This window comes from Thunnus maccoyii, chromosome 22 (assembly GCF_910596095.1).
Source record: "Thunnus maccoyii chromosome 22, fThuMac1.1, whole genome shotgun sequence".
NCBI lineage: Eukaryota > Metazoa > Chordata > Actinopteri > Scombriformes > Scombridae > Thunnus > Thunnus maccoyii.
In genome coordinates this window covers 16,003,506-16,018,834 of record NC_056554.1, presented here as the reverse complement: position 1 = coordinate 16,018,834, position 15,329 = coordinate 16,003,506, and the positions used below count along the sequence as shown (strand labels likewise).

At 39.2% G+C, this 15,329-nt stretch overlaps 1 protein-coding gene across 2 annotated transcripts; it reads right to left on the bottom strand.

Annotated features, from left to right (window-relative positions):
* Positions 1-390: 390 nt before the first annotated feature.
* Positions 391-13,700, bottom strand: shtn2 (shootin 2). 2 transcript variants are annotated; one of them, XM_042400763.1, is made up of 17 exons: positions 13,174-13,700; positions 11,705-11,754; positions 11,204-11,264; positions 10,825-10,919; positions 10,169-10,361; positions 9,585-9,682; positions 9,417-9,498; positions 8,868-8,962; positions 5,615-5,761; positions 5,366-5,519; positions 4,745-4,874; positions 4,429-4,487; positions 3,778-3,875; positions 3,621-3,641; positions 3,456-3,509; positions 3,208-3,358; positions 391-1,753 (listed from the first exon to the last, which is right to left on the bottom strand). In XM_042400763.1, exons 1-17 carry the CDS (start codon positions 13,205-13,207, stop codon positions 1,596-1,598), a joined length of 1,680 nt encoding a protein of 559 aa, XP_042256697.1. In that variant the 5' UTR covers positions 13,208-13,700; the 3' UTR covers positions 391-1,595. The 2 variants fall into 2 exon arrangements, with proteins under 2 accessions (XP_042256697.1, XP_042256698.1); XM_042400764.1 differs by lacking the exon at positions 13,174-13,700 and adding an exon at positions 11,874-12,485.
* Positions 13,701-15,329: the final 1,629 nt, after the last annotated feature.

The window sequence follows — 15,329 nt, the reverse complement described above, 5'->3', positions numbered from 1 at the left end:
CTGGGACTTCTGCTCGGTTTTATACGTTGCAGTCGTTGTACTTGTAGTGCAGTCCTAGACAGACGCTTATAGTTAGGAAAATTCCTCAATGCATTAAACAACCCGGAGGTGGACCGTTTATGTGGCCATGATGAAGATTGGTTGAATTCTTTATTAGACACGAGGCCATCGTTTTTAACAGAAAAGGAGCTATCGTACTATCTTGCTCCAGCTATATTTAAAGATACACAGTTTGGGGGTGATTATGACCAGTGTCAGTACTGGAGCCAAAGTTCATCCATTCATTCATTATTGTCTTCTCATAACTAATGAATTCACTGCAACGTGCAAGGTCTAATGTTCTAAGGTTAAGGAAAAGAGAGGGAAAAGCACATAAATGTAATACTTTTTATTTGGATCCAGTCCTTGAGTGCGTTGATAACACATCCTTTCTGTTTGTATCAGTGTCCTTGAATACAGCAGTTTCAGAACTTCCTCTTTCTCTCTCTCATCCACACACACACACATACACACTCACTGGCTTTCATGTGCATGGACTCAATAACACAGAGGGGGCAGCACACATTACTTTATTCCAAAAAGCTAACACCTCTGTGGAGGAAAACAATAAAAAATGTATGCTAGAGAGTGGAAAGGCAGGCCCTCTAGGAAAAAGAGCTAAATAAAGTAAATATATAATGTGCAACAGTGTGAAGACACTAAAATGGTGTTAGAGTCAAAGGTGAGTAATTCTGTCCTTCTTTCAAACGCTTTTAACAAAGGCAGATAGGCAGGTGGATAGATGGCGTGGTGTGAGGGTGTGTGTATTCATTCATGCATGCATGCACACATATATACAGTATCTGGGTGGCAGGTGAGAAAACAAAAGGCGACCTGCCGCATTTAAAGATACTTTCAGGGGGAAAACGCGCAGATCACCTGGGGCTCTTATCTAACAACACCTCTGCGCTCTGGGTGTGAGAGCTTTAATGTGCCTAAATAAATGGCAGCCTCCATCCTTCTGCTGGATCGAGCTTTAAGAGACAGACACCTCAGGAGAGAAATGGGCAAGGGTATCCATATAGTGGGGGTTTTTTCCAATGGCCATTTTCCATCAGTTTTTTTTGTAGCTGAATTGCAAAATCCTGTAACTTGCACTTGAACCAGTTAAACCCAGGCACCTTAAGAGAATGATATTGGACATTAAACACGGCTGAGGGGGTTTCATTTCCTTTGACACGCAACAAGTACTGGATATGTGAAGCAGATCTGGGTTAAATGGTATCTGAAAATGTTGGAAAAAAATGTGGAATTTGATGTTTGTTTGTAATATAACCCACCCGTCTGCTACTCTCAGGAGGATAAAACAAATAAAAGGAACTATTTTCTTACAGTATTCAATCTGGCAGTTATTACAACTCTTTGAGTCTTTGAGCTACAATAGAGTATAAGATCAACCAGTAGCTTCCAAGAAACCACAGAAGCAGTTCATTCATGCATTAATTCAATACACATTCAAATACATAATGCATCCCTTTGAAGTAAAAGCAAAACAAACTCATCCCTATCAATGACAATTTGACTACAACAGCGTTTGTTTCTCTCCATGACCGCTCTCAGTGTTCTTGGCCGACGATCAGCGCTGACGCTCGGATGCGGGAGTCTCTCTTCTCCCTGTTCTGTTTCAGTCTCCGAAGAACAGGGGCATTGCCGCGCTCGCCTGCCCAGGGAACATCTGACACCACCGGGGCAGACGGCTGACCTGGCTGGGGGTCTGTAACCAAGAGATCGTCACAACATGGATCACAAAACGGAGGAATGCAGGTTGTAATGTAACAGCTGACCACAATAGAATTATTATGAGTATTGCAGAGACACTGATGCTCTTTGTGTTAAGATCAGAGCTGGTCGAGCCTGTAAGAGATCTGATACTTCTCACTCTTTTATTATTATCTTGACCTTGTTATAGCATTGATGCTTTTTAAAAGTGCTTCACTGTCAGAAAAAAACATTCGAAAATAGAAAAAGAGTTATGAAAGGGCAGACAGGAAGTTAACGCCTTGTAGGCCTTTCACATTTGTATCAGTTTCATTTCCTTTTAATAGTAGCCTAAAGTTACCAGAGGAACACCCCAGAATCCACATCGTCCATTTACTGTAGAAGACAATTATTCATCATTTGTGTCCATCACAAAGATGAGACCAGGGCCGTGATAGCATCACTGTTTTTTACACATTAATGTGTCCTGTAACTTCCAGTCAGAGGGGAGTTATTTAGGCCCTTAGTTAGAATATGATATGATTTATTTGCAGGTTACAAACACAAAAACAAAATCTAAGGGATAAATCCAAGGGATTCTAACATGGTTCCAAGATGTTAAGACAAAGAAACTTAAAGACGCACAAGACATTCAGCATTAAACTAAAAATAATCCTTAAATCCCAAAAACACATCACCACAATTTAAATAAAAAATATTATCGCCCCCATCAGAATACTTCAGTACAACAAGGACCATTTGATAGCTAAAGTAAGAATGTAAGTGAAGATTTCATTATAAATCTGTGACCTTGTTCTATTACCTGACTTCTATAAGCCACGTTCATTATCAACAACTGAATGTGCAGCAGAACGCCGCACCAGTAACGACAAAGGAACTTCTGGCTACATTATTTACTCAAGCGACTTTACATGAACGCACACTGACCCTGTTATTATATAACATACCCACTGACAATATTGTACATATGATGCAGCTTCTGTTGTTCAGCTCTGAGCTGTACTGGCAGCAGTCCTTCTGAATATTATTTTTGCATCACCTAAACTAAAGCTATCTGTGAAGTACTGAAGGTTTAAAAGCAGTTCAACTATCCTTTTTTTATTTATTGTTTTAGAGGATTCTACAGATGTTACGTGTTACTGTCTGGCCTGTTTTTCTGACATCAGGGACCATGTTAGAAACAAGTGTTCTTACTTTTGATTCATTGTCTTCTATATCCATCAAATCAAATTGTATTAAATTAAATCGAGACATTTGATTTGCTAATTGTTGAGGAATAGCGACTGAGTGCTTGTGAGTTGTGTTCTAGTGCACATCTGGTCCTGCACACACCACTAATACAGGCTACAAACAAGAAACAAGTATATTAAGAAGCAACAGTGGTAAAAAAATCAGTTTTATGAAAAATATAAAAATACTAGGAGACATTTCATGCAGAGGACAGCCTACCCTGTGTTTGTGTTGAGGACCGCGGTTCCTGGGTGTCTCCCATGGCTTTCCTCCTCCTCTGTAGCACCGCCAGGAGCTCCGCCTCCCCAACATTTCGGCCGATTCCCTTCCTGGAGGGAACTCTACGGTGGGTCTGACGTTTCATGTTATTCTGGTGTGTTAGATGGTCAACAGATATTTCAAAATTCAGTCGCTTGTGTTGTCATTTATCACTTTAGGTTTTGACTTTGTGAGTTTAAGTAGATTACCAGCATTCCTTTCAACTCCACAACAGCTGATTTTCTGTTTTCATTCCTCTGGTCCTACAAGGAAATGTAGGAATCAAAAGACAGGAAATGTTACTTTGTAACTGTGTTTTAAATTATAATAAAAAATAAAAGAAAAAGGAACAAACAGCTATGAGGATTACTGACCTTCCACGAGCCGTCGTCATCCTGTGAATTCACCAGAGGAAGTCAGATGTTGGTTAGCAGAGTTCATCTATTACTTTGGATTTCTACTTATTCAAGTTCTTCTTGACAAGATCATCAACATCTATTAACTTAATCTTTTTAAATACAGTTTGTCTACCTGTATTCTGCTGGTGGGTCTCAGGACAATGCCTTTCTTTATCCTCTCCATCATCTCATCTATCGCTTTCGTCTTCAGGTTCGGCGCGGGTGCTGAGTCTTAAAGATTAGAAACAGATAAAAAAAATATCTTTATTGTATGTGGGGCTTTTTTCTGTTTCTGTTCAGCCATGGCGACTATTGTTGGTTATAGTGACTCCACAGTTTTTCTTTTGCTTGTGCTTAAGTCTGAACCAACCACTGCTGCTTAATGAATGACGTCATTCTCTGTACAAACAAGAACATTTCCCAGACGCTACAGACGCTAGAGTTTAAAACAACAATATAAAAGGATTCATTAACCGGGACCTAAAAGAAGATGGGAACTTTTCTTCTTTCTTCCCTCAATGGAAATACACAGCATTTTTCACTGTAGTATACAGTGTTTTGTATAATTTGAGAAAATGTACAGTATGTGCTCCATCTAATGTCTAATCTTAAATAGAAAGCTGAACAAATAATCTTCTCTTTTCACAGAAACAAAGAAAATATGCAGCGCTACACTATTTTTTCACAAGAACTCTAGAGAACTCTCTATTCATTGTAAGCATGGACATTATTTTTTGTTGTAATATTACTGAAATCCAGTGAAAGTGAACAGAGTGCGACTCACTGCCTTGATCTGTTTTTTCAGCTCGATCTTTCCTCCTGCTCCTCAGCAAATCAAGTGTACTAGTCAGACAGAGAGGGAGAAAGAAAGAGGTCACAGGGGTTAAATCCTCATATTTCATTATTATATTGATATTTCATTTTACGACATTAAATAGTGACGATTATCAGCAAAGATTATAACTTGTCCGTCATTCTTCTCTGACTCCTGAACGATGTATGAACTCATAACTTAAACTTTGTTTAACATCAAATGCAACTATGAATAACTGTAACCGTGTTTCAGTGATAGAGGAAGTTCTGGCTTTAGTGAAACATACTTGTGGTAAGTGGTCGGGGCTGGAGGAGGAGGCGGGGGTGGGGGAGGTGGAGGTGGAGCATGGATGGGCTTCTCCTCCTGTGGTTCGGCCGTTGTCTCTGCCCTTTTATGTACATCTTGTAACTGTTTCACTACAAAGGAAGAAGTACATGACATATTCAGCTATTTAGCTATGGGACGAATTTGAGTACCGCTTTTGACTTCGGCTTTTAGAAATTAGTGTTTGTAACGTCAATCTGTGTCAAACTGAAACTTGTCAATCAGAATATGATCCTAAACACACAAATCTTTAAGCCTAAATAACTTAAGTGAGCTGAAAGTTTAAAACTCACCTATAAGACATCACATTAGACAATATTCAGACCGTTAGCTTGTATTTTTGGGGGGTTTTTCTCACTGGTTTCCATACAGGTTTTATGAGCTAACATCTAGACGTCAGTCAAGGAACTTTCATGTTAATGCACTTACATTGGCTTCAATATTTCAGCACAGTTTTGACACTTTTCTGCAGTTGCCATTTTACCAGACGCTGTCACCTCATCCTTAAATCTCCTCCATCTAGAGAGGTTTAAACAAGCGCAAAGACATATTTCTGAGAAACACTTTCCCCACTAGCAGCTACCTTCATCCTGGACCTTTGTGAAAGCACTGTTGGCTTCAGACAGTTGAGTTTCTAAGGCCTTCCTCTCCTCCTCGCTCTTCTTCAGCTGAACTCTCAGGTTCTGCAGCTCACTGAGGAAACTGCTGTCATCCACAGAGCTCTGACTCTGTTTCATCTGAACACAGACGTGAAAGAAACGGAGCCATGATGAGGAATATTAACAGACCAGAATGGATATGCTCTAATAATTATGATCACATCCACACACACCTGGTCCTGGTAATAGCGTTGTATATCACACAGCGCTGTGTTGATGTTTGATATCTGTTCCAGGGCTTTTTGCAGCTGCAGACCTGTATCTGAGCTCTGCATCTGCATCATGCTAGGTCCGTCAGTCACCGTCTGCTGCACAAACATCTGACAAAACAAACCACATCTAGCTTCACCTTTTGACATCTTGAACACATCTTTATGATTATCTGTTTCTAGTAAAATAGAAAAGAAATACATCAACAACAATAAACCACTATTAGAGGAAAAACAAAGTGAGATCTAAATGGCTGGTTGTTAATTTTCTCCCCCCAGGAGGTTGTCACAATGCAGAGAAAATGTTTTCAAACCAGTGTTTGACTGAACAATGACTTAGAAGCCTTGTTAGTGTTACTCATTGGACTTCATTGAAGACTAGAAACAATGCAGACAGAAGGTTTTAGCTGTGAGAGTGATCATAATTTTCCTCCACATTATGTTAAGTGGCTTTTTTTTTCTATGGTGTGACAAATCAATACGGCAAAATTGTGCTGTAGAGCTCATAAATTGCCAGAGTGCTTAAAACTACTGTTTCACAAGCCAGGGCTCAGGACGCAAGATGAATCTGAGGGTTCACGGGATGATTAATAGGACAAGAGAAACTCGAAAACATCTTCTACACACATTTTTTTCCCCATCTTTTTTCTCCAATTCCCTTTTTCTAGTGAAATACTAGATTGTTTTAGCTCTTCAAGGGTCAAAAACTATCTAGACGAGACCAATTGTAGGAAAAAACACTTTGGTTCGCACTATTAAACCTGTAACGAAAGATCACATGTAGACATTGCTTTGTTTCAAGGGGACACAAGCCAGAAAGGTTGGGAACCAGTGCGTTAAACATTTGCGTGAACAGTTCTTTTTTTTAAAACTCTTTTATATATGTGGTTATATCCAGGATCATGACCAGGATTTTAAAAATAAGTAAAATCTGCATTTCCTGCAGAAAACGTGCATTATTGCTGCTGCAATCTGCTGCTGCGACAGCAATTACATTTTTCTGTAGCGCCACCTATGGGTGAAATGGCATCAGATTGTCCAGACTTATTCAATGTCCCCTTCTGTGCAGCATTACCTAATTTGGTAGCCAATTACAGAAGAACTGCAGGAGATATCTATAAACAAATGGATGCTGTTTGTTTGGGGGCATCTAAATGTGGTATGTACCAACTTTTGTGAAGATTGCATAATATATGTAGAATAGGAAGCAAAAAGGTGTAAAGACGCAAACAGGTGTGGCATATACCAATCAATTCGTTTTCATCCAAGGACAGTACAAATATTTTTATGGTTCATGAGTTATTAGCCAAAATGTAAAACTCTTAATATCTGACCACGTGGTGGATGATAACATGTTTTATTATGTTATACGTTGGGCACATGTTGACTAAGTATGACATCTTTAGCGTGTCTAGTATTTGAGATAGCCTATTGACGATTTGAGATGCTTATTTTTCAAACTCCTATAGACCGCCATTCAAAAAAATTCACAACTCAGTAATTATAAAAGATGTCAACAAGAAAAGTAATAGCAGTCATCAGAAAAATATGCTCAACCTGTTAGAATTGGAAGCACTTTTCTAGCTGTAGGTATGTGAGAGGACAACACAGAATAAATATAATAAAGATTTGGATAACTGTGTGCAGCAATCACACTGATGAGTTTTTTGATTGGCAAAGAAGTAACTCGACGTGATTGTCCAAATATTGTTTCCACAGTGCCAAGAATACAAATCTTGGGGCAATTCTTAAAAATGGATTTCATTTCACACATCATCCTTAAAATCCAGTAAAATGCCATCTATGTGTTATTGTAGTTGTTAAAATCCTCAGAAACAATACAGAGGACACGACTCTGTATTCGATCTATCTCTCCGATAGATCGTACGGACATTTGTGAGAACAGGTCAGTCATCAGAGAAAAGGAAGTGTGAGAAAGGTGCTTTCATTTCTGTGTTTCTACTGTACAGACAGACTGTGGCTTTGCTGAGCTCTGTATCAGCACATGTAGCACGAGGCTGCATGCTGCAAATTACACCGCTCTAATCTCTGGTCTTTACTCTTCCCGTCAGCAGAGAGCAATTTTCACACAGCAATTAGCACAATGATTTCATACATACAAACACACGGAGCCAACCAAACACCCACACACACACACACACACATAACCACACAACCACACAAAAGGAACAAAGACACAAATACACACAAAAAAAAAAAAACCTCTAAATTGTTTCCTGTTTGAGGCCCTGCATCATTATACCACCATGCATCACAGAGAAGAAGTGTGAATGGTTGGTGTTTTCAAAACACATGAAAACAGACAAATAGTAGTGCATACAAGAGGCATTCAGCACAGGGGGGTCTTTTACCATGAATTGAGAGTAAAGGGGCTGAATTGTATGAACAGTTGGGGGTCCTTTTCACAGGTAAGGACCCCTGCGAGGCGGCCCATTGTGCGCCTGTCCGGTAAATGGAGGACGCTGCGCACAAAGGCGACAATTGCTATATGCTCGGCAAAACATAAAGGTGTCAGGCAAAGACAGGTTGTGCTTAAAGACCACTATTCTCCTTCGGCAGCAGTGATGACCACTAATTACGGGGAAGGGAGGGGCTAAATGGGAAGAGAAGGGAACAGAGAGACGTTTTTTGAAAGAAAAGGCCTTCATTATAGGAGCAGCTGGGGCAGCGTAAAACTGTGGTGTGTGTTTGTGCGTGTGTGTGTGTGTTTGGGTATGTGGATTTTAAGTGAATCGGTGTTTGTGTACAAGTGTGTGTTGTTATGTCTCTGCTTTTGTCTTGAGTGTGTGTGTGTGTGTGTGTGTGTGTGTGTGGGTGTGTGTGAACGCCTCGTTTCACACAGAGACCCCAGGTTTGACCGATGTGTCATCGGTGTGAAAAAAGAGAATGGAGACCCCTTCTCCTGTCCCGCCACATCAGCTGCTCTCTGACAACGGAAGTGTGTGTGTGTGTGTGTGTGTGTGTGTGTGTGTGTGTGTCCCTTCCAACCCCCTGGTCGGGCCATCCGTCTGTTCGCTGTAGCTGCCCGAAGGTCAGCGCTAACACTCCTGCTCCCTTCCCGTGGCACGACCTGTCACCTTCAGTGTGTATAGGTGTGAATGTATGACAAAATGCTTCATGCCGTGCTGAAAACACACACACGTACACACACACACACACACACACACACACACATATACGCATGCCACGCTCGCACCTGGTGGGCGAAGACTTCAGCTTGTTGCCGGAGGCCCTGCTCCAGCTCCAGCTTCTGAGACATTTCTGTGAACTCCTCTGTGACAAGCTGGGAGACTGCGGACACACAAACATACACACAAAAAATACGTGATGTTAACTTTCATAATGTTTGAAAATTACATGTTATTGTCACAATGTAGTGCTGAAATGATTAATTGCAGTTTTGATCATTTAGCACATTAAAAATGTCAAATATTATCTGGTTCGAGCCTCTCGGTTAAAAGGATGAGATGTTTTCTCTTACTGTTATACCCGACTGTAAATTAAAGGGTCAGTTCACCCAAATTACCAAAAAAATATGCACCTACACTGTGAAAACAATCAGCAGATAAAATCAAAACTATGTTTGCATGTCTCGAGGCCACATAAGATCAAATATGGTGGTTTCTTTTGGAATTTCTAGGTTTTGGACCGTTAGTCAGACATTTTTGTGACATTTTCAAAGTTAAACAGTGAATCAATAATGAAAATAATCATCAGCTGCAGCTCTAAAGTCATGAGAATTTACCTCGTTTGATTTTATTCATGGTCTTGCTCTGTTTGTTCATTCTCCTCAGTATGGCTTCTTTCTCTTCAACCTCCAGAGCAAGCTGAGGGTAAGAAAACGGCGGTAAGGCTCACTGGTATATCTTCAGTCACACACTCTCACAAACACGCTGGTGTTTCATTGCAGTACCTGCTCTCTGAGTTGGGCCTGATCTCTGCTCATAACCTCCACCTGTTGCTCCAACTGCAGCTTCTCAGCCAGCAGACTGTCCACTGACGCCTGCAGCTCTGACAGAGAGAAAGATGAGCTGTATTAACAAAGAGCGCTGAATTTAAAGAAATAATAATAATAAAAAAAACAGCTCTTAAATCTGAGAGACAATCTGAACACTATAATCTAACACTACCGAGCGCTAAGGTCAGAGATATGGTTAGGAGTAACACCAAAGTGTGTCAACATGAATCTTTTGGATAATAAATACATGAATTATGTGCAGTTAATCAACTTCTTCTAATTAGTTAGCCTGGTAATGTTCAATCTATCATGTTAAATATATGATTATTTTGGGACACATCATGTAGATCAGCCTCCTGTTTTTAAGGTTATTATTGCTACATACAGTATATTCCTAATTATTATCAGTTGTGTTTTACAATTAGTTTTTAATTTGCTTTACCAGCAGACAAAAAGTGTTTCAGTGTTTTTAGTGTCTCTTCCATTAGTGCCATAGTTTGAATTTTGACTGAGGTGAATCGTGTGCAGCGTTGTCTAACCTGCGATCTTGGCTTGGCTCTGCAGCAGCAGCGTCTCCTCATTACTGCTCTCGCCAGAATCAACAACGTCACCGTTAACCGTGGGGTCGGTCTCGGGGTCAAAGGTCACATCAGACAGGTTTTCAGGCATCTCAGGGATGAGCGGCATCAGCATCTGGCTCCTTCTCTTCAGGACTTTGTTCTCTTTGGTCACCTAGGCAACAGGAGGAAGCGATGGTGTGACTGGAGGTCGATGCTGCTGGTGTGATTTTAGTTTCTTTTTTTAATATTTAAATGACAAATAAGGTTGTCTGATGTCATATGTGAAGCTGCTTCTTACAGCAGTTCTTTAACATTTCAGGATTAGGAAGGATAGAAAAGAAAAGAAAGGAACAAACAGGAAAGGACAAAAAAGGAGAGGAAATAAAGGGAAATTAAAGGAAAGGAAGGAAATGAAATAAGGGGAAAGGACAAGAAAGGAAAGGAAAGGAAACAAAAGGAAAAAATAGGACAGGAAAGACCATGAAAGCAAAGGAAAGGGCATGATAGGGCAAAGAAAAAGAAAATAGTTGAAAAGAAAGAAACCATAAAGGAATGGAGAAGATAAAGAAAGGAAATTACAGAAAAAGAAAAGAACAGAAGAAGGACAGGAAAGGTGTAACGGTTAATGGGCATACTTGGACAGCCAGCGCCTCAGCACTCTCTCTGCAGGAACGCTCAATCTGGAACTGGATCTCTAATACGTTCATCTCTTTCAGGAGCTGATTAGAGACTGATAATGAAAGAAAGAGAGTTGTCAATCATGATCATCTCTTAAAAACAGAGAATAGATGAGAGGAAAGGTTTGACTAATATAAAAAATGTACAAAATTAACCTGAAATTTAAACTCAGTAAGATTATTTTGTGTGTTTTATCCTTACTTCCTTTGTAGGAAGACATATTACCAGATGTGATTGTGTCTATTTGTCTTGTGATGTGCTGGCATCCAGTGTATATCATGGTCCTGAATAGGAACAAGTAAGTAAAGAAAATGAATAAATGAACTGAATTCTCACCTTCCTCCAGTTCAGACAGCCTTTGATTGGCTTCATCTCTCTGCATTTCCAGGATCTCATACTAACAATTACAGTAAACAATAAAAAATAAGCATAAAAGAGGGAAAAAAAACATCAATCACCCAACAAGTAAGTTTGATTCACATTTTATTCTTTTGTCACCAACAGCTGAGGCAACAAAACCTCCATTTATCCTTGTAATCAAGTAGCTTTTGTTGCACTTTTTTTTCTAATTCAGCAATTAATTTTTCACATTTTTCATTTAAAACAGTGGAAAATTAATGAGCACTGGGCAGAGATTAGAAGAGAAATATTTTTTATTATTGTTTATGCATTTAAGTTTGACCAAAGGAAGGCAGATTGTATGATTTCATGTTAATTCACCATAACATGGGAGAAGTCATTTGACTTTCAGCAGGGTAATTTAGTGTTTCCTCCCATACTGATTGTCTCTTAGAAAGTGACATTAATTAACCAGTAATTTGCCACTAACAGTGATACCTGAATGTCTCCCTCATCTTCAGAGGATAAACCACTCTCTTCGCCACACTCTGTGGGGAAAAAGTAAAGTCATTTTATCTTCGTACAACAGATGGATTGTGAAATGGTCCATGCCAACAGAAAACAGAGAACACGTTCAGTGGGACACAAGCTAACCGAAGATACGCACATCCTGTCAGCGTGACTGCAAGAGGAACTTCACAAGGCCGTCTGAAGGAGGTCGCCAGGAGAAATACAAGAAGTGAAATCACGGAACAATCCCCCATAAACATGTTTCACTCTCTCTAAATTCTGACTAACACCAGTTTAAAGCTACTACTTCACTTTTTTTTTTTTACAAGAAATCAAAAGCTTTATAGCACTTCAAGAAACAGTTTGACATCTTAGAAAATGTGCTAATTCACTTTCTTTGACAAAAGCTGAATGAAAAAATAGTCCAGCACGTAAACCAGAACATGGTTTCACACTTTGATTTTTGTACTGATTAAAGAAGAGATACAAGATATGAGATTTACCTATAAAATGTTAATTAGTGAGCTTCAGAGACCTTCTGACAGAGTTAGGCTAGCTGTTTACCCCTGTTTCCAGTCTTTGTGCTAAGCTATATTTAGCAGACAGCTATGAGAGTAGTATTGATCTTCTTATCCAATCTCAGCAAAAAAGCAAATTAGCATATTTCACAAAATGTCAAACTGCTGCGTTAAGTACGTAACTAAAGACAGCATGCAATTAGACTAGCTTAGCATGAAGCATGAACAAGGGGACAAACAAAATCTGCCTATCCACATGTCTAAAGCTCAAATATTGACACATTATATCTTGTTTTTGTTTAATATATTCACAAACTGCCAAAAAAAAAAAAAAAAAAGGTATGGAGGTAATGAGACAGACTATTTCTTAGAAGTCACTCTGCCTAGCCAAGAGACTGTCCCACTCATAAACCCCAGTCTTTACGCTAAGCTAAGCTAAGCTAAGCTAACCACAGCTGCAGACAGATATGGTATCTAATGTCTCATCTGACTCGCAGCAAGGAAGCGAATTAGTATATCTCCCAAAATGTCAAAGTATATCTAAAGGCTGTTTTGGATATCTTAAAGTGATTTTAATGTCACCAATCAAAAGTGTGTTTTTTTTGTTTTTTTTTAATTAAAAAAAAAGAATATCCACTGTTAAAGCTACAAAAGCTGCTCCTACAAAATGAGCAACAAAATGGAAGCATTTTATAGTTCATTAAAAGGTACATTTTGAATTTTTTAATGCACTGAATCCCCAACATCTAAGAAACACTCAGTTATAAAATATCTAAACTAAAATACATTGATTATTTCACTCTGCTCTGAAAGGAAGTCCACAGTGATTTAATGTAATTTATTTGGATACTGAGAAATCATATTGAAACTGCAATACTCATCATGCAACTAAAAAAAAAAATCTCCAAAGCAGTTCATATCCACAATATCAAGTCTTACCTGCAGCCGCACAGTCCTCATCTTCAACCCACATCTTGCTGTCTGCACGGTTGTCGGCTGTCTGAAAACTAAATTAAACTACACACAAACAAAAAGCTGCTTTCTGTCTGAGCAGCATTCGGTTTATTATGTAGAAAAGAAACCAGAACTCTCTGCTTAAACCCTCCCCCACTGTCACGATTTTAAAAAGAGGAACTTTTTCCTCACATTAATCATCACAGTCTAATGTGTATTTCTATCCTGATGACAAGTTTATTGTGTTTTAGACACAATAAAATAGTTCTAGATAAAGGATAAATGAGGATAAATGTAGCTTTTAATGTCACATATGAGTTAGAGGAAGAGATGTTTGAACTTTTCCCCTCTTTTCATACAGTGAGAAGTGGGAAATGCAGCCTCTGTCCATGCATATGGTCTTAAAGGACGACACTGTCTCTCTACTGCAAGATCAATGTCACTCAAGCAGCCGGGGCAAAAGCAAAGCTGCTTTTATTGCTCTATTAACATCTGTGCTCGGAGTTCATGACCTCTGGAACATCAGACCTGCCATGGGAACCAAATCCTGTGTAATAATTCAGGAGATGACGAAGACGGGTGGCAGCGATGATGTTGATGACATACACATTCCTCCGCTGCAAATAATTTAAAGTCTTCAAATTTCCCATACTTCACTCCTGTTTTATTTACTCTCCTGCCCTCCAGGCAGCCCGTCCTCACAAGAAAAATGACAGTATAGGTCTTAAATTCAGCCGGCAAAAACGACCTATAATTACGCCATCTAGCAGCCGTAGTAATTATGACGGAAATATAAGGTGACAATTTGCCTTATTAGAAGGAGGCATGTTGGGTGGATGGCTAAATAGATAGATAGTAGGGGTTTGCCCGAATACAAATATGTTATTCAGCAAAGCACAAATAGTGTTTTTTTATGAATATTTGTGTCATATAAATATTTTAAAAATTATTTGTTTTCAGGAAGAAAATAAAAAATGTCAATTACCAGCACACATGTCGGTTACATCGCTATCTCAGTCTCTCTCCTCTGCTCCTCTGGCATGTCTATCAGCAGGTCTCAATGAGGGGAGTCACATCCACCTGCTACATGACGCACATTTCCTAATTTGGGCGTCACTCCTGGAGTTGTAGGTGTTCCCCAGAGATAAAGCTGAGCTATTGACACACACGATGTGCTCCTGAGGTACTCTCCATAAGCTGTTGCTCCCCTTCTCCTTTCCACAAAGTTACATTGTAAAAAATAGGCAATAAATGAAAAGTGCAAAGCAAGAATCGCCTTTGAAGTTCCTCCCCACATGTTACATGTTTTGCTATCTCTGTGTTATGAGTGTATAAATAGGTCGTCTATGATCTGGGAGACCCGGTGTGTGGACCTCCTTCATAAGGTAGTTTATTCATGAACACTTATTGTAACACTTTAATTTTCTAAAATTAAAAGCGTAATAAAAACAAAAACAGGATTTTTAAGCCTCTTTCCACTTTTATTCGAATACAAATACAAACACAAATAATTTTGCTGCCTCATCAAATACAGATACAAATACAAATACTGAGCTCTCTGTACTTCCCTAATAGATAGTTTGCTTTGTGCCTTCAACCGCAAGTCGGGACTTTTAAAAAAAAAAAAACTGTAACAATGATTGTCGTGGTGTTTACTGTTGCCATGACGATGAAGGTTGCGTAACTTTAAGGAAGTAGAAACCAAGTTTCGAGTGATCAAATCAAACCATGATCTTTCCCTAAACTTAACCAGACCTTAACCACAGCGTTGTCACATCATAAAACATCGTTATTTTTTTTAACAGTGATTTGTAACGGTTTTTGAAAGCAGCATATTAAGCTCCTATGGGTCGTTCTGGAGTACAGGTACAGTTTACCTATGTGGTCATTTAATTATGAGGATGTGTTGCTTCTGGGAGTTGATTTCTAGGAGTGCACCGAGAGCTCGATCAGGCTTATGTGCAGTACAGTATTTAGCTTTGAGCGTTTGATTTGGTTTGCTTGGAGCTGCAAGTGTGTTTGGGGTATTCTACATTATTTTACATTTTTCACATCTTACAAAAATACGAAAACCAGTCTCTCTCTCAATGCTTTCTGACTTCTGTAGCACTCAGGCATAAGTCTATTGGTTTCTATGGAAG

Coding starts and splice junctions, on each gene's coding strand:
- shtn2 (XM_042400763.1), bottom strand. CDS start 13,207: ATGTGGGTTGAAGATGAGGACTGTGCGGCTGCAG. Junction 4,488..4,744: donor GCCCCGACCACTTACCACAA/GTATGTTTCACT, acceptor CTGTCTGACTAG/TACACTTGATTTGCTGAGGA. Junction 3,359..3,455: donor TGGAGTTGAAAGGAATGCTG/GTAATCTACTTA, acceptor CTAACACACCAG/AATAACATGAAACGTCAGAC.